This window comes from Mercenaria mercenaria, chromosome 15 (assembly GCF_021730395.1).
Source record: "Mercenaria mercenaria strain notata chromosome 15, MADL_Memer_1, whole genome shotgun sequence".
NCBI lineage: Eukaryota > Metazoa > Mollusca > Bivalvia > Venerida > Veneridae > Mercenaria > Mercenaria mercenaria.
In genome coordinates, this window is record NC_069375.1 from 73,268,217 (window position 1) to 73,285,977 (window position 17,761).

Sequence of the window (17,761 nt, forward strand, 5' to 3'; positions counted from 1 at the left end):
CGTAAATCAATCTTCGGTGTCCGAACATAAATCTGGTATAATAATGATGATAATAATAATAATAATAATAATAATAAATAGCGATATAACTAAATATTACATATATAATTCTTAACTGATATATTGTCGCATGTGCACGTAGCTGTGTGAACAAAGCGTTTAGCTGCCAATGTCAGGGTTGTGAGTTCGAGTCCTACGTCTGACCATATCTTTTTTTTCGTCCCCAACTTTTATATGCAGACTTACCACTTGCTAGTATTTGGTCAAACGTATCATAGTATTTATGATTCATTTATTAACAGTAAGCATATTTACCCGCTGTAAAACAGTGGAATAAAATTTGTTTTAAAATATCTTAGATAAAAAGACAAGTGTTCCAGAAAATATAAATACAGAATGTACTACAAAAGAAAACATCTAAATTTTATGAAATATGAAAGATAAAAATAAAACAGGTATCGGTAACATTACAATACATTAAATTTTAAAAAGTGACCGAAGTGGTTTCGAACCCGCGGTAACTTGCTTGAAAGTCAGGTACCTTTACCTCTACGCCACAATGACATCGGATACCACTATATCTTACTTTAGTGATAAAGATACTTCCAGCATACAAATATTGCGTAAGTTAAAGAAAACGCCCAAAAATATTGGCGAAGATTAATGAGTGCCAGGTCAATACTTATGGACAATACCTTTCAGATAAGTTTATAAATACAGTCTACACAACAACCAAAGAATAGAACTGAATACCTGTGTTGTCACATATAGTAGGGAAGACATGATTTATGACACACTGTATTTTTTAGATCAACATGTTTATATACAGAATGATAAGAAAATATCAATTTTACTACTGATATATAGGTAGAAAAAATATATCTTCCTTCTGTGAAAAAGATTTTATTTAATCGAGAGCAGGGCCATTTATTCGAGCTGCTAATGTGGTTGAACTAAGATTGATTGATAAAACATTTATAATGATTTTGTTTTTTCTGTTAGGGGGGACTTGTAAAAGGACAGAAGCCGTATCAGTAGATCTGGGAAAATGCGTGCCTTTTATCGGAATATACAGAGGTGGAAAAGTAGCTCTGCACGATTTGTACAAGTTACTGGTTATAGACTCTATGCTCGTGGATTGTGACTGCAGGACAATGCGCTGGAGCTGTGACCGATGTGAAATTTTGTACAGAGGTGCCGAAGATGAGATTGACAGAGAAACACTGCTTGATTATTATAGAAGCCAAGGTATGCTGTTCAATTAATTAATATATAAATAGAAGCAGTTTTACTTCATAAAAGATTGTGGGTAAAACAGACTTGGAGCACCTGTGATATCTTACAGACTACGGTATATACCGGACTCAGGCGATTGGAATGACGAGTGTATTTTTCGTATGTTTATGTCACTATGGTAGTCCTAACTCCAACCATCAGTCAGTATGTTATCCATATTATACATTGAATGCGTGCAAATACGCAGTAAGCTGCGTATTTTTTCACGTGTGCTCTGAACATATTGACTTTGTGACATGCGCAGAACAACCGCCCTAGGTCTGTAGTGAGCAACATAGTTCACGCTGGGAAGACAAACTTTGCTTAATGATAAGTTAAAAAGTCCGCACTAATTCACTAATTTGGAAATAACTTATGAAAAGTATAATTAAGAACACATGTTTTTTGTTTGCAACAATCGTGTCAATAAGTTTTCTTTCATTTTAGAAAATCTAGGAAAAGAATACACAGCTTTGCAAAATGAATCTATGTTTGAAGCTATGTATGAGAAAGCTGAAAGTATCTTCGAACAGCTCAGCCCGGAAATGTTTGAAAAAGAAGGCAACGTTTCCACCTACGGTTTACTCATCGAGATGCTTCATGTTTATATACTCCCAGAAATTAAGTTCCAAAAGAAACATGAAGAAGCCATGCAGAAGGTACACGATACCATCAAGAATGATTTTCAAAATTTTGAAATGCGCATTGAAACTAATGTAGAAACGTTGACTAAGTACGAAGAGGACCTTGCCAAAGAAAGGAAATTCTTTCTTGAGCCGGAAAGAGTTACAGCTGTTCTCAAATCTCTACCCAGGGATGAGGAATTTATAAAACTCCTGCTAAAGGATATGGAAATGGACATTAAAAAACTAGACGGTAAATTGATTCTGTTGACTGACAAAATTGCTACGCTGAGATCTTCTACAGATGAAACGCATATCAAAGATCTCGCAGATATTCGCGAGAACAGAGATACAATATCAAAAGAAAAAGAAACCATTTTGTCTGCTAGAGAAGAACTAACACATGGAATTTTAAACGCAGAATTTGTGCATGATAAAAAAGCAAACGGAAGTGTTTTAGAGCGATCAAAATCTCAAGCAGACAGAACTAGTCACATGTCTAACAAATATGAGGAATATAAAAGGAAAGCTACTAAAATTGAATCTTTGAAGACTGATATAAAGGAACAAATTAACATCAAAATACGATTGTCGACCGTCATGGAATCCGTGAAATATGCACTGAAGTACTGACAAATATGTAAACATACATCGGAATCTGCTGCACCATAGTATAAAATGTTTTAAGGCAGTCGGCCCGAATTGATAGTCGGCAAATAATGTATTCTTCAATATGCGATTTCGGCAGTCTCCGTATATGTTTTCGGCATTCTTCGGTTTCTTTTATGGAAAGGCACGTGCGCGTTCATCTCAGTACAGATCTGGTGCAGCCGTTCTGTGCATGCCCGGAATGATTATCGATAGGAGCGCACGGCAAAAATACGCATTTTTGGCATGTCCGCACGCATTTAGTGTATAATATGTGTAATATACTGACTAAATGTTTAGGGTGGGTATCACCATGGTTACAAGATATATACCTTTAAGATATTTTTCTTTCAAATTGCTAGAATCCGGTATATACCGGAGTCTGTAATATATCACAGGCGCACCTGATCTAACTAATTTACGTCTTGGTTTGCATACTTCTTTCTAAGCTTTTGTTGTTTTTTTTCTTTGGTATGCTCTTTAAGCATTTCCCATTGTTGATCTTTCTTTTGGTAGATGCACAGATAAAATACTTTATACGTATTATTTTAAGATGTAGGGATTCTCCCATTATTTACATTACCGCTGCATTAGTCCACAAGGTTGCATTTGGATGGAATATGTGGTACACATGCAGAGAACCATTTTTATGGTGGACATTAAGGTATATCGCATTCGCGCGCGCTCGGTGTTTGAAGCATGTTTCGTTTTATCGTCCTGGCGCGCGTGCCAACGCCCCAAACGAAATTTTGGAGAAAAAAATGTGTGTCGTTTTAGTGCACATACCAATGTAGCAAACCAAACTAACAACCATAGAGTACGACAGACGCATGCGCCATCAACAAAAATGAAATATTTCGTGTTTTTGCGTTTGCAAGCCAACATGCATATTATACACTAAATGCGTGCGGACATGCAAAAAATTGCGTAATTTTGCAGTGCGCTCCAGTGGATAAATCATTCCGGGCATGCGCAGAACGGCTGCACCAGATCTGTAATGAGAAAAGTTTCAAGTTTATTGATATTATTCAGGGCCCATAAGGGCATGTGACATGCATGACAAATAACACTTCGAAAAGAAACACGCTACAAATACCACGCGCATGCCAATGCAACACAACGAAATGTCTTAAAGCAGCCACCATATATGTTAAATCCGCGAATAGGCCTACCCGCTTTCTTGGTAACTAATTATTCTACAACTTGTTAATAGACCGTACTGATATGTTGTAATTATATCTAAAATTCTACATCATACATTTTATATTAATTTTATATTATTTTATTATCAAAATTGTATATTTAATATTTTGTTATTAAACGTAGATATTAAAGCATGTTTCGTCTGAATGATAATTGATTTTAGCATTAATTTTATTCCTCGTCCCACATATACTAAACAAACTTGAGAGTATGTGTATTGTTGGATAAGGTAGTGGAAACACAAGTATGTTATCTGCCCGCATAAAAGGAAGTATAATGTATGGCAATAGAATAGATATCTATATAATCAAATATATTTGTACATGTTACATGCGAAGTACCTGTTATGACGTACAGTAAATTGCGTCATCTCCGTATGCAATGTCAGTCTCCAGGCAGAGTTGCCGTTCGTTCCACACCATACACTCTCTTGCACACCGGTTACATTAGCATTCACCTCGTGTATGGTGTGGAACGAACGACAACTCTGCCTGGAGATTTTATGAACTGTATCCCTTTTTAGCTCACCTGAGCTGAAAGTGCTCAAAAGGTGAGCTTTTGTGATCGCCCTGTGTCCGTCATCCGTCGTGTATGGTGTGGAACGAACGACAACTCTGCCTGGAGATTTTACGAACTGTATCCCTTTTTAGCTCACCTGAGCTGAAAGTGCTCAAAAGGTGAGCTTTTGTGATCGCCCTGTGTCCGTCATCCGTCGTGTATGGTGTGGAACGAACGACAACTCTGCCTGGAGATTTTATGAACTGTATCCCTTTTAGCTCACCTGAGCTGGAAGTGCTCAAAGGTGAGCTTTTGTGATCGCCCTGTGTCCGTCATCCGTCGTGTATGGTGTGGAACGAACGACAACTCTGCCTTGAGATTGCTAATGTAACCGGTGTGCAAGAGAGTGATGCCATGTCGGCATTCTCCGATTCTATAATAGGAAGTCACGTGCGATCACACGGAAATCGCCGAGTGTCATCACGCGGGAAAACAGTCTAATAGATTATTTTTTTGTGTTTTTATTTTTTTTTTTTGTTTTCTTTTCTCTTCCGAGTTTCAAATGTGGAAATTATACAAATATCTATTTTGGAATATTTTTTTACAGTTTTTGTTTATGTTTCTTATCTTTGTATATTGCTAAATCAGTTCATGTTATTTTATGAACAAGCGCCAGTCCTGACTAGATCTAATTCAAGGTTATCTTTTCAAACAATTGCAAATCGAATAGAGACAATCTCGTGCAAAGATCGCAGCCTCCGCACACTGAAAACATATAACAGTGCATAGATATGTGTAAATTGTATGAGAATATATACAAGAATACACGGACAAAGTTAAAAATATGGAAAACAGACAATTTAAGAAAAGGTCAACGTAAGACGCGAGAAGCAAATGAAAAGAAACCGAAAACAACTGCATTTACGATATTACGGTTTAGATTTTTGCTGCTTTGAGAATATGCGATGTAAAAGAGCCAGACAAGATGAAAGAGAGACGGTTTGTACGGAATCGTGAAACATTGGGTATTTCCGTATCATTTGCATTCTGGTAAAGTACACTGTTGAACACTGCACACTATTTAATACTGTTAAAGTACACTATTTAATACTGGTAAAGTACACTGTTAAACACTGCACACTATTTAATACTGTTAAATTACACTATTTAATACTGGTAAAGTACACTGTTAAACACTGCACACTATTTAATACTGTTAAAGTACACTGTTTAATACTGGTAAAGTACACTGTTTTATACTGTACACTATTCAATACTGTTAAAGTACACTGCTTAATACTGGTAAAATACACTATTTAATACTGGTAAAGTACACTGTTTTATACCGGTAAAGTACGCTGTTTTATACGGTAAAGTACACTGTTTTATACCGGTAAAGTACGCTGTTTAATACGGTAAAGTACACTGTTTAAATACCAGTAAAGTACACTGTTTAAATACCAGTAAAGTACACTACTTAATGCTGGTAATGTACACTGTTTAAAACTCGTTAAGTGTACTGTTTAATACTGGTAAAGTTCACTGTTTAATACCGGTAAAGTATACTGTTTAATACCGGTAAAGTTCACTGTTTAATACCGGTAAAGTATACTGTTTAATACTGGTAAAGTACACTGTTTAATACTGGTAAAGTTCACTGTTTAATACCGGTAAAGTATACTGTTTAATACCGGTAAAGTATACTGTTTAATACCGGTAAAGTACACTGTTTAATACTGGTAAAGTTCACTTTTTAATACCGGTAAAGTATACTGTTTAATACCGGTAAAGTATACTGTTTAATACTGGTAAAGTACACTGTTTAATACTGGTAAAATACACTGTTTAATACCGGTAAAATACACTGTTTAATACCAATAAAGTACACTGTCTAATATCGGTAAAGTATACTGTCTAATACTGGTATACTTTGACCGTGTTTTAAAGTATCAAATATTTAATCAACATGTCAAAAATTACTCTGAACAAGTATCACTTTATAAAAATAAAAGGTATGATTATGGCGTTATTTATTATCTTTTATTTTTATATATTATATATTTATATATTATTATATAATATCCGATTATATCATAACGTTTTTCAGTCTTCCTCAATCTGATCGCTACACATGTATGTTTACGGTGGTGACGCAAATACCCAATGTTTCACAATTGTTGTCTGCATCTGTGTTAGTCACATCACTCACATATAAATATTGTTATTATATAGTTATAGACATTGAATACGCCTTAATTATTATGGGATAATCATATTATGATGGCAGGGTTGTTCATATCTATGTACCAGTACTTTGAATAGATGATTCATTGCTAAATTTATAAAAATAATGTTTTTCTACTTCTTGCTTGATGGAACTTGTAAAAGAACTACCCCAGTTTCGCTGGATCTTGAGAAATGTGTGCCGAGGGTCGGGACATATACGGAAGGGAGAGTGGACCCGGCTTTATGGTACAAAGTATTGGTACTAGACTCGATCCTCGTAGACTGTGACAGCAGGACGGTTTTCTGGAGTTGTGAAAAATGTGACGTCTTATTACATAAGGATTGCATAGGCGCAGACGAAATTCGAGAATTCTTTAAAAACAAAGGTATGGCGGATTAAACTTCAAATAAATAAATAAATAGTTTCATAGTTTACTGTGTAATAATCCAGATACATGCAATTTTTCGCTTATAAGAAAACCGTGGGGTTGTTGCTTACATGTTTTGATATAAATCACAAAAAGTCAATGCAGAAAAAAACAAACATACGAGATATTCATAATCGTACATGTATCTTTACTGCGAGGTTTGGTGTATGGCATGAAATGTCACGCAATGCTTTACAAGTATTCGAAGTAATAAAAGTGTATATATTTAACTAAAGAAAGGTCAATTTCATAAGTATCGTTCAGTTGATGAAGCTATAAACAACGTTAACCGGCAGTTACGAGGATTTTTCGTAGTCGATTTCGGCATCCTACGGACAAAACAGAAATGCTTTTTATAACAACATGAGAACACTGAGAGCGCCGCCGAAAACGTTTACAGAGATTTCGTAATCGACGGGAAAACAATGTTTGTCATTACGGATACCACCTTAACACAATTATCTGTATTGGCCGAGGCATACAGAGGACATGTCATCGTTCAAGATATAACTAATTGTCTATATCTGATAACAACTGATTAAAACCATTGTTTTTATAATAGCGATATTTCAAATACGGCTGTAAACAATTAACATTGTTTAATGCCGATATTTGTTCTCTACTGTGCTGCGCCGCGCTGTACTGTACTGTACTGTACTGTACGGTATGGTATCGCATCACATCGCATCGTATCGTCGTGTAACTTTAAGGTTAAAGGTCAGTAATTCAAATCCTTCTTTGTTTCATATAAAAAACGACAACTTCATGTCGTCTTTACGTATCTTTAGAGAACATCACTTTTTCCTACACCAATTTTTCATGAAAGTTCTATCACAAATTAACGAAAAAATGAAAAGAAAATAGGGGGTTGAATAGTTCCTAGTGAAATGCCAGTCAGTTGTGGTCTGCTACCCTAAAAATGGCGCATATTTGCTCTCCTCCGCGCAATAAACACCTACTTCCGGTTTCGATCTGCAAAACTTGCCATGTGGGTTGTATGAACATGAAAACCGTCTCATTTCATGCAGAATGTATTCTAGTAGCGAAAAAGTGTGATTAAAGCACTCGTTCTACAGGAATTTGCGCAGAAAATGGGAAAATTAGGATCTATTGATTATGGACTTCTTTCGACTACACCACGGAAGCACATTTTCGACCGAATTACTGACCTTATTCCTATAAATAAGGTTAAAGGTCAGTAATTCAAATCCTTCTTTGTTTCATATAAAAAACGACAACTTCATGTCGTCTTTACATATCTTTAGAGAACATCACTTTTTCCTACACCAATTTTTCATGAAAGTTCTATCACAAATTAACGAAAAAATGAAAAGAAAATAGGGGGTTGAATAGTTCCTAGTGAAATGCCAGTCAGTTGTGGTCTGCTACCCTAAAAATGGCGCATATTTGCTCTCCTCCGCGCAATAAACACCTACTTCCGGTTTCGATCTGCAAAACTTGCCATGTGGGTTGTATGAACATAAAAACCGTCTCATTTCATGCAGAATGTATTCTAGTAGCGAAAAAGTGTGATTAAAGCACTCGTTCTACAGGAATTTGCGCAGAAAATGGGAAAATTAGGATCTATTTATTATGGACTTCTTTCGAAGACCGTACTGATATGTTGTAATTAAATCTAAAATTCTATATCATACATTTTATATTAATTTTATATTATTTTATCATCAAAATTGTATATTTAATATTTTGTTATTAAACGTAGATATTAAAGCATGTTTCGTCTGAGTGATAATTGATTTAAGCATTAATTTTATTCCTCGTCCCACATATACTAAACAAACTTGAAAGTATGTGTATTGTTGGATAAGGTAGTGAAAATACATGACAACACAAGTATGTTATCTGCCCGCATAAAAGGAAGTATAATGTATGGCAATAGAATAGATATCTATATAATGAAATATATTTGTACATGTTACATGCGAAGTACCTGTTATGACGTACAGTAAATTGCGTCATCTCCGTATGCAATGTCAGTCTCCAGGCAGAGTTGCCGTTCGTTCCACACCATACACTCTCTTGCACACCGGTTACATTAGCATTCACCTCGTGTATGGTGTGGAACGAACGACAACTCTGCCTGGAGATTTTATGAACGGTATCCCTTTTTAGCTCACCTGAGCTGGAAGTGCTCAAAAGGTGAGCTTTTATGATCGCCCTGTGTCCGTCATCCGTCGTGTATTGTGTGGAACGAACGACATCTCTGCCTGGAGATTTTATGAACTGTATCCCTTTTTAGCTTACCTGAGCTGGAATGCTCAAAGATGAGCTTTTGTGATCGCCCTGTGTCCGTCATCCGTCGTGTATGGTGTGGAACGAACGACAACTCTGCCTTGAGATTGCTAATGTAACCGGTGTGCAAGAGAGTGATGCAATGTCGGCATTCTCCGATTCTATAATAGGAAGTCACGTGCGATCACACGGAAATCGCCGAGTGTCATCACGCGGGAAAACAGTCTAATAGATTATTTTTTTGTGTTTTTATTTTTTTTTTTGTTTTCTTTTCTCTTCCGAGTTTCAAATGTGGAAATTATACAAATATCTATTTTGGAATATATTTTTACAGTTTTTGTTTATGTTTCTTATCTTTGTATATTGCTAAATCAGTTTATGTTATTTTATAAACAAGCGCCAGTCCTGACTAATTTCAAGGTTATCTTTTCAAACAATGGCAAATCGAATAGAGACAATCTCGTGTAAAGATCGCATCCTCCGCACACTGAAAACATATAACAGTGCATAGATATGTGTAAATTGTATGAGAATATATACAAGAATACACGGACAAAGTTAAACATATGGAAAACAGACAACTTAAGAAAAGGTCAACGTATGACGCGAGAAGCAAATGAAAATAAACCGAAAACAACTGCATTTACGATATTACGGTTTAGATTTTTGCTGCTTTGAGAATATGCGATGTAAAAGAGCCAGACAAGATGAAAGAGAGACGGTTTGTACGGAATCGTGAAACATTGGGTATTTCCGTATCATTTGCATTCTGGTAAAGTACACTGTTGAACACTGCACACTATTTAATACTGATAAAGTACACTATTTAATACTGGTAAAGTACACTGTTAAACACTGCACACTACTTAATACTGTTAAATTACATTATTTAATACTGGTAAAGTACACTGTTAAACACTGCACACTATTTAATACTGTTAAAGTACACTGTTTAATACTGGTAAAGTACACTGTTTAATACTGTACACTATTCAATACTGTTAAAGTACACTGCTTAATACTGGTAAAATACACTATTTAATACTGGTAAAGTACACTGTTTTATACCGGTAAAGTACGCTGTTTAATACGGTAAAGTACACTGTTTTATACCGGTAAAGTACGCTGTTTAATACGGTAAAGTACACTGTTTAATACTGGTAAAGTACACTGTTTAAATACCAGTAAAGTACACTACTTAATACTGGTAATGTACACTGTTTAAAACTCGTTAAGTGTACTGTTTAATACTGGTAAAGTTCACTGTTTAATACCGGTAAAGTATACTGTTTAATACTGGTAAAGTACACTGTTTAATACCGGTAAAATACACTGTTTAATACCAATAAAGTACACTGTCTAATATCGGTAAAGTATACTGTCTAATACTGGTATACTTTGACCGTGTTTTAAAGTATCAAATATTTAATCAACATGTCAAAAATTACTCTGAACAAGTATCACTTTATAAAAATAAAAGGTATGATTATGGCGTTATTTATTATCTTTTATTTTTATAAATTATATATTTATATATTATTATATAATATCCGATTATATCATAACGTTTTTCAGTCTTCCTCAATCTGATCGCTACACATGTATGTTTACGGTGGTGACGCAAATACCCAATGTTTCACAATTGTTTTCTGCATCTGTGTTAGTCACATCACTCACATATAAATATTGTTATTATATAGTTATAGACATTGAATACGCCTTAATTATTATGGGATAATCATATTATGATGGCAGGGTTGTTCATATCTATGTACCAGTACTTTGAATAGATGATTCATTGCTAAATTTATAAAAATAATGTTTTTCTACTTCTTGCTTGATGGAACTTGTAAAAGAACTACCCCAGTTTCGCTGGATCTTGAGAAATGTGTGCCGAGGGTCGGGACGTATACGGAAGGGAGAGTGGACCCGACTTTATGGTACAAGGTACTGGTATTAGACTCGATCCTCGTGGACTGTGACAGCAGCACGATTTTCTGGAGTTGTGAAAAAAGTGACGTCTTATTACATAAGGATTGCATAGGCGCAGACGAAATTCGAGAATTCTTTAAAAACAAAGGTATGGCGGATTAAACTTCAAATAAATAAATAAATAGTTTCGTAGTTTACTGTGTAATAATCCAGATACATGCAATTTTTCGCTTATAAGAAAACCGTGGGGTTGTTGCTTACATGTTTTGATATAAATCACAAAAAGTCAATGCAGAAAAAAACAAACATACGAGATATTCATAATCGTACATGTATCTTTACTGCGAGGTTTGGTGTATGGCATGAAATGTCACGCAATGCTTTACAAGTATTCGAAGTAATAAAAGTGTATATATATTTAACTAAAGAAAGGTGAATTTCATAAGTATCGTCCAGTTGATGAAGCTATAAACAACGTTAACTGGCAGTTACGTGGATTTTTCGTAGTCGATTTCGGCATCCTACGGACAAAACAGAAATGCTTTTTATAACAACATGAGAACACTGAGAGCGCCGCCGAAAACGTTTACAGAGATTTCGTAATCGACGGGAAAACAATGTTTGTCATTACGGATAACCACCTTAACACAATTATCTGTATTGGTCGAGGTATACAGAGGACGCGTCATCGTTCAAGATATAACTAATTGTCTATATCTGATAACAACTGATTAAAACCATTGTTTTTATAATAGCGATATTTCAAATACGGCTGTAAACAATTAACATTATTTAATGCCGATATTTGTGCTCTACTGTGCTGCGCTGCACTGTACTGTACTGTACTGTATTGTACGGTATGGTATCGCATCACATCGTATCGTATCGTAGTGTAACTTTAAGGCACCATACGTGTACGACGACATACCGATAACGTTTAAATTAAATTGTTTTGCTTATCAGTCTGTAAAGAATTCATGACTACAATTTTCTTTCGGTTATATACCTACATACATGTCGTACATGTGCGTGAGTTGGCTCACATATAAATTTTAATAATACAGATATACATGTAAATTGTTTGTTTTCTTGTTGTTTTCGAATAAACTAAACTTATCGTGAAAAAAGTGTGTTCATGTATATACATCTGAATATACATCTCTACACATACGGTTATGGGTTTAGGGTACTGAGTCCATAGAAAGTGTTTTATTTCTATTAGGGGTGTATCCTTGTTGTTATACACATAGTTTACTTTAAATTGTAAATATTTGATGTCTTCTATGTATTTCAGAACAAATGTTGTGTGTAGAACTTGATCCCACATTAGATGAGATGTTCGAGGCCTCTAAAAACATTTTCCCAGAGTTATTTGAGAGAAAGGGTGAGGTGACCACATATGAAAATCTTCTAAAAATTCTCCATGTGTATATCCTTCCGCAAATTGAATTCAAAGAAAACCACTGGGAAGACATACGAGATTCGCTAGAAACAATCGAGAAAGAATATAAAAATATTGAAATGCTTATCAAAATGAATGTCCAGTCGAGAAAAAACACAGAAGAGTTACTTCTGAAGCAGAGGCAACAACTGTTAACAGAAGATGGTGTGTCAGGTATTTTGAATAACATTCCAAAAACTGATCACTTCGTTAAACTTCTGCTGCAACATACAGAGAAAGACGTTCGACATTTGGAAAAGACACTCTCAGTGCTGAGTGATAAAATCACACCACTGAGAAATATGGCCGATGAAACAAGTGTTGGCCTTCTTGCAAACACCAGAAGAGAAAGAGATGTAGTAGCAAGGGAAATAGAGAGAATTATTGTGGCAAGAGAAGAACTGGTAAATGGTCTTATTCTACACAGGCATGGCGTGACAAGAAGTAAGCGGAAGAAAAGTGTACAATTAAGGGGTATATCACAGTCAGTTAGAGCTTACCGAATTGCTGACGCATTTGAAAGCTACAAAAGAGAATCTGCTGAGGTTGAAAATCTGAGTAACGAAATAAAGCAACAAATCAATATAAAGATAAGACTATCGAGTGTACGTGAGGCGACAAGCTTGACATTGAAAGAGATTCAAGTTGACGGGGCATCGTATGGATATAACAGAAAGAAGGGTTCTCTGGAGATTGAGGCAGATTTATTTGACCCGATTAGAAAACCTAGTGATTGGGCAACACTGAGTGAACATGTTAAAGCATGTTTGTATAATAAAAAGTCCGAATTCAGAACGAAGCATAATAAATTTTGCACGAGATTTAAGGACACATGCAAATCAATACAGGAGAGAGCTAAACGAGATTTCCTGGTAAACTTTGGATCACTTGCAACTGATAGACATGCTTTGTCGTTTGGAAGTAGCCAATCGCATCAAAACGAAGCAATGCGATTCTCAAGTAGATGGCTGTTTGGAAGTGTTTCCAAGGAAGACTGTGAAGAATTATGTAAGCAAATATCTGACCACACACTTAGAATGGCAGATGAAATTGTGATACAAATTCAAGTGAAAGATGACGATATGAAGAGTATCCTCTGTAAAGTATACATCTGCTATGAGGAACACATTTCCGAGGAACTTCTTCCAGGTTTATGCAAACTTTTTGAGCAAAGTTATAGAACACAGTGTCAACAGCTATCGGACTGGATTAGAAAACACGCCGAAACAGAACTTGGTTCAAGTAATACGACGTTAAAAGGTATGTTTCCAGAATTGACGAATAGAGGTATTTGCGACGCAAAAATGGGTGACGATATAGCAGATGATCGACGTCAAACAATGGAATGTCTTGTTGACAGATTCAGTGAGACGTCAAACAGCTTATCGGAAGTTTTTGACCGGACTAGGGATTTCTTGTTACAAGGCGACAGAGAAGAATTCAACGATCTAGCTATCTCGCAGGCACTTAAAACACAGTTTGTTTCCGCATTCAAGGGCTTTTATGCTCTGATACAGGAAGAAAACACCGCTATGTCTATTTTTAGCAAGTTACGTCATCTTACCCGAGCCGTCCAATCAGCTGAGAATACGTTTTCAGACTTGCGCACCAGAACTGGCCAGAGCAGCGAAATTTGCACCGACGATATTTTAGACATTCTGATACTGCTTATTTGCAAGCTTAGTCCCGAACTCTTACTAAAGCTGTATGCACACGTGAACTTGATACTTCGTTTGAGTCCCTACTTTTTACAGGGGAGCATCAACGAATATTCTCTTGTTACAATTACAGGAGCATTCCAACATCTGTTTGAACGACAGGAGATGCACACTGATTCTGTATCGAAAACTAGGAAAGAAAACTAAACTGTCATATAGACTATTTTGAAGCTGTCCGTGCGAAAATAGGTGAAGAATTAGAGCGCATAATGTTTTGGCTTTTGGCAAGCGATCATCATATAGGGCCTTGAGTTATAAAGAAGTTGCTAAATAAGCTCGGATGTAACATCTCTTTGAGCCAATAACCATATATTTGTAACAAAACTGTCTTAATACTCAGTAGAAGTTTTTTGGGGTTGGAATTTAGAAATTATGGAAGCATTCCAGAAACGACATAAAGCGGCACACCCTATGATATATCGCTTCCATGATCAGCCTGGTTGGGGACTTGTAATAAGCAAAATTACGAACAATACAATGCTCAACAGCCCAACAGTGCGTAAATCGCCAAAATCCTGGTGGCTAACTGATGATAAGATTGAGCAACTGGACTTAGAAAAAGAAAAACTGCCGCTGATTCTATATTTTACTTTGTATGGGAGGTGGGTATTGGGTAGGAATATCAGCTAAGTTGGTTGTTTCGTAAAAATAAATGGTAATACATAGACGTAGGAACGCGTGGGGTTGGGGCGAGAGGCACGGTTAAGCAACCATGACAGTGGGTGGTTGGGGGCAGCATATGGTTTGTGCTAACATGAACTGTTATCGCTTAAAGTTGCTTTTTTAGACTGGATCTTGATCGTTCTTTTTTCCCTCTGTTCTATGTACTTAAAGTTTACTGGGTGTTTAAATTTCTAAATCACTATTTTCAATGGGTATACGCTTTACACATTGTTTCTTCACAACGTGAGATTTGTATTATCCTTGCTATGTCATGTACAGGCTTTGCAGTGTCTACTAATATTTTGTTTAAGGTAGTCGGTCGGTGATGACTTTTCATGCGATTTCGTATCTCTATATGTTATCTCGGCATTCTTCGGTAGTAACTGCAGCGCACACGAGCAACACATTCCGTAATTAAACGGAAAATGCCGAAATCGCACTCGGCGGCTACGTAATAGAACGGAGATTACTATTGTCATTACTTGGTTACTACCTTTTATTTTGTTCTTAAGGTTTACTTTTGTTGAATAAATTGCATATGTAAACAGATGTATTAGCAAGTTAATTCTGACTGGCCATGAGTTCAGCTTTTATTCACTTTCCTAATCACAAACAGAAAGACTATTGATAATAATTGTCAAATGAGGTAGTAGCTTTACTCATTTGGCTTATCTGGATGACGGTCTAGTATTTTATGATCTGATATTTTATAGTTGTCATACCTCCCGCTCTCCCGTGACGGAGACAGCGACAGTCAAAAGTTCTCACGCAATGTAGGAGACGTGACGACCATAGACAAGCGTTCTGTATAAAAGTCCACAGTCCCGGTCCAAAATATTATTTTTCTTTTTTAATGACGGGAAACTGTTTTCAATCTCAAAGTGTCTGTGACCTTGACATTCTGACCACTAAAACAATAGGGATCATTTAATGATCACAGGCAATAATTCTATAAAGCTAGATGAAGCTTTCCTTTACCATTGACCTCCGTACGCCGAAGCATCATCCAGTTATTGATCGGAAACCGTTTTCAGGCTCAATACTTCCGTGACCTTGACGTTTTACTTACTAACAACACCTCCGGAAACCATCCTAAGAAATTCAAAGCGTTCTCTAGAAATAGGTTGGAAAACGTTTTCATTGCTAGGTTATTGTAACCTTGAACTTTGATCTACAGACCGGCAAAACAATCGGGGTCACGTGACCACAATGACTCATCCTCTGAAAATTAACATTTGTAGACCTTAGTGATCTCCACACGTTCTTAGTCACAATGTCACACTGACCTTGACATTTAACCTTCTGCTCACTGAAAAGCTAAAAGGGTCACCTACTGCCCATAGGAAATCGTTATGGAAGATTTACCATAGTATGTTTAGTGTTATAAATTTATTGATCGTGATAAAAAAATCCGTTTTAGTCTCAGTGTCACCTTGACATTTATCAAGAAATTGATTATGTGTCATCTACTTATCACATGGATCGGTAGCCTTTAAAGTCTGATTACTGCATGACAAGGTGTTCTCAATAGTTTCCGACCGGAAATCAAATTGTCGTAGCAAAAATTTATACCCTCTCTTCTTCGAATAATCTTCTAACAATAACAGAAATATCTCTTTAAACATGTACTATTAGTTAAACATTAAAAGGTTAAACGAACAAGAGCGAAAAGTGTGCAACAGTTGTCTGCACATATGCCAGAATAGTTTAGATATGAATCACTTTTTGACCTTGACCTTGACCTGGGATACCCGGGTCATAAGCGCGACAAACATCATTATGGTTAACATTTGTGTGAAGTTATTCAAAATTCCTTGTTGAATGCCGAGTTATGGTCTAGACAAGAAACAGATTATGTTAACCTTTGACTTCTAAGTGTGACCTTGACATTTAAACTAAGGATCTCGGTCTTGTGCATGATACATTATAGAGAACATTTATGCCAAGTAATTTTATAATCCCTTCATCAATGCCGAGTTATCGGACGGACAAGAAACATATCATGTTAATCGTGTGACATTGACTTTGAAACTAGGGTTCTGTGTAACGCTGCATAGCAGCATTGCCGCATAAACGTGTTTTTTTTTTCGTTTATGCGGAGATTTTCAACACATAAACGTTTATGCGGCGACGCTCAACGCATAAAGCAGAAATTGCTTATATGGGGCGCAACTGCGCCTTTTTGCCACATAAAGAGGATTAACTTATTAACTGTATTAGAGTCTGTACCTACACGTGTCTGTGTGCGTAGACTAGTTCGAAGGGCAGGAAGTGGAAGCGGATTGTGCCTTAGTATCCGAGAAATCATCAAGGACAGGCGTTGGATTAACGTCTGGTTAACCTTAAGACAAGTCGGAATAGGCTGGTACAGAATAGTTGACATAGATTTGTAACTATGGGACCTGTGACCACAAGAAATACCATACGTTTGGTTATCACCAAGTTAAGACACATCGAAAAAAACAAACAGTTGATACGGATTTGTAACTAAGGAAATTGACCATTACTGACGTCATTTTCTTATGCAACAATAAACAATGATTATAAAAATTTGAGCCATAATATGGGGCCCTCCGTGGCCGAGTGGTTAGAGTCGTTGACTTCAAACCATTTGCCCCTCATCGATGTGGGCTCGAAAGCTCATTTGGGGCGTAGAATTCTTCACGCGAGGAAGCCATCCAGCTGGCTTACGGAAGGTCGGTGGTTCTACCCAGGTGCCCGCTCGTGATGAAATTGTGCACGGAGGGGCACCTGGGGTCTTCCCAGAGCTGGAAAATCGCCATATGACCTAAAATTGTGTCAGTGCGACGTTAAACCCAACAAAATAAATAAAATAAATGAGCCATAATATTC

At 36.3% G+C, this 17,761-nt stretch overlaps 2 protein-coding genes across 2 annotated transcripts; both read left to right on the forward strand.

Annotated features, from left to right (window-relative positions):
• Window positions 1-834: 834 nt before the first annotated feature.
• LOC123558713 (uncharacterized) lies at window positions 835-3,875 on the forward strand. The gene is made up of 2 exons (XM_045350591.2): window positions 835-1,248; window positions 1,723-3,875. The coding sequence occupies exons 1-2, from the start codon at window positions 981-983 to the stop codon at window positions 2,529-2,531; spliced, it is 1,077 nt and encodes a 358-aa protein (XP_045206526.2). The 5' UTR covers window positions 835-980; the 3' UTR covers window positions 2,532-3,875.
• Window positions 3,876-10,797: 6,922 nt separating this feature from the next.
• LOC123558702 (uncharacterized) lies at window positions 10,798-16,654 on the forward strand. The gene is made up of 2 exons (XM_045350583.2): window positions 10,798-11,234; window positions 12,381-16,654. The coding sequence occupies exons 1-2, from the start codon at window positions 10,973-10,975 to the stop codon at window positions 14,390-14,392; spliced, it is 2,274 nt and encodes a 757-aa protein (XP_045206518.2). The 5' UTR covers window positions 10,798-10,972; the 3' UTR covers window positions 14,393-16,654.
• Window positions 16,655-17,761: the final 1,107 nt, after the last annotated feature.

Excerpts from the sequence above, each read along its gene's own strand:
- LOC123558702 (XM_045350583.2), top strand. The coding sequence starts at position 10,973 with ATGTTTTTCTACTTCTTGCTTGATGGAACTTGTAAAAGAACTACCCCA. Across the intron at positions 11,235-12,380 it reads AGAATTCTTTAAAAACAAAG|AACAAATGTTGTGTGTAGAA; the intron begins GTATGGCGGATT and ends TATGTATTTCAG.
- LOC123558713 (XM_045350591.2), top strand. The coding sequence starts at position 981 with ATGATTTTGTTTTTTCTGTTAGGGGGGACTTGTAAAAGGACAGAAGCC. Across the intron at positions 1,249-1,722 it reads TGATTATTATAGAAGCCAAG|AAAATCTAGGAAAAGAATAC; the intron begins GTATGCTGTTCA and ends CTTTCATTTTAG.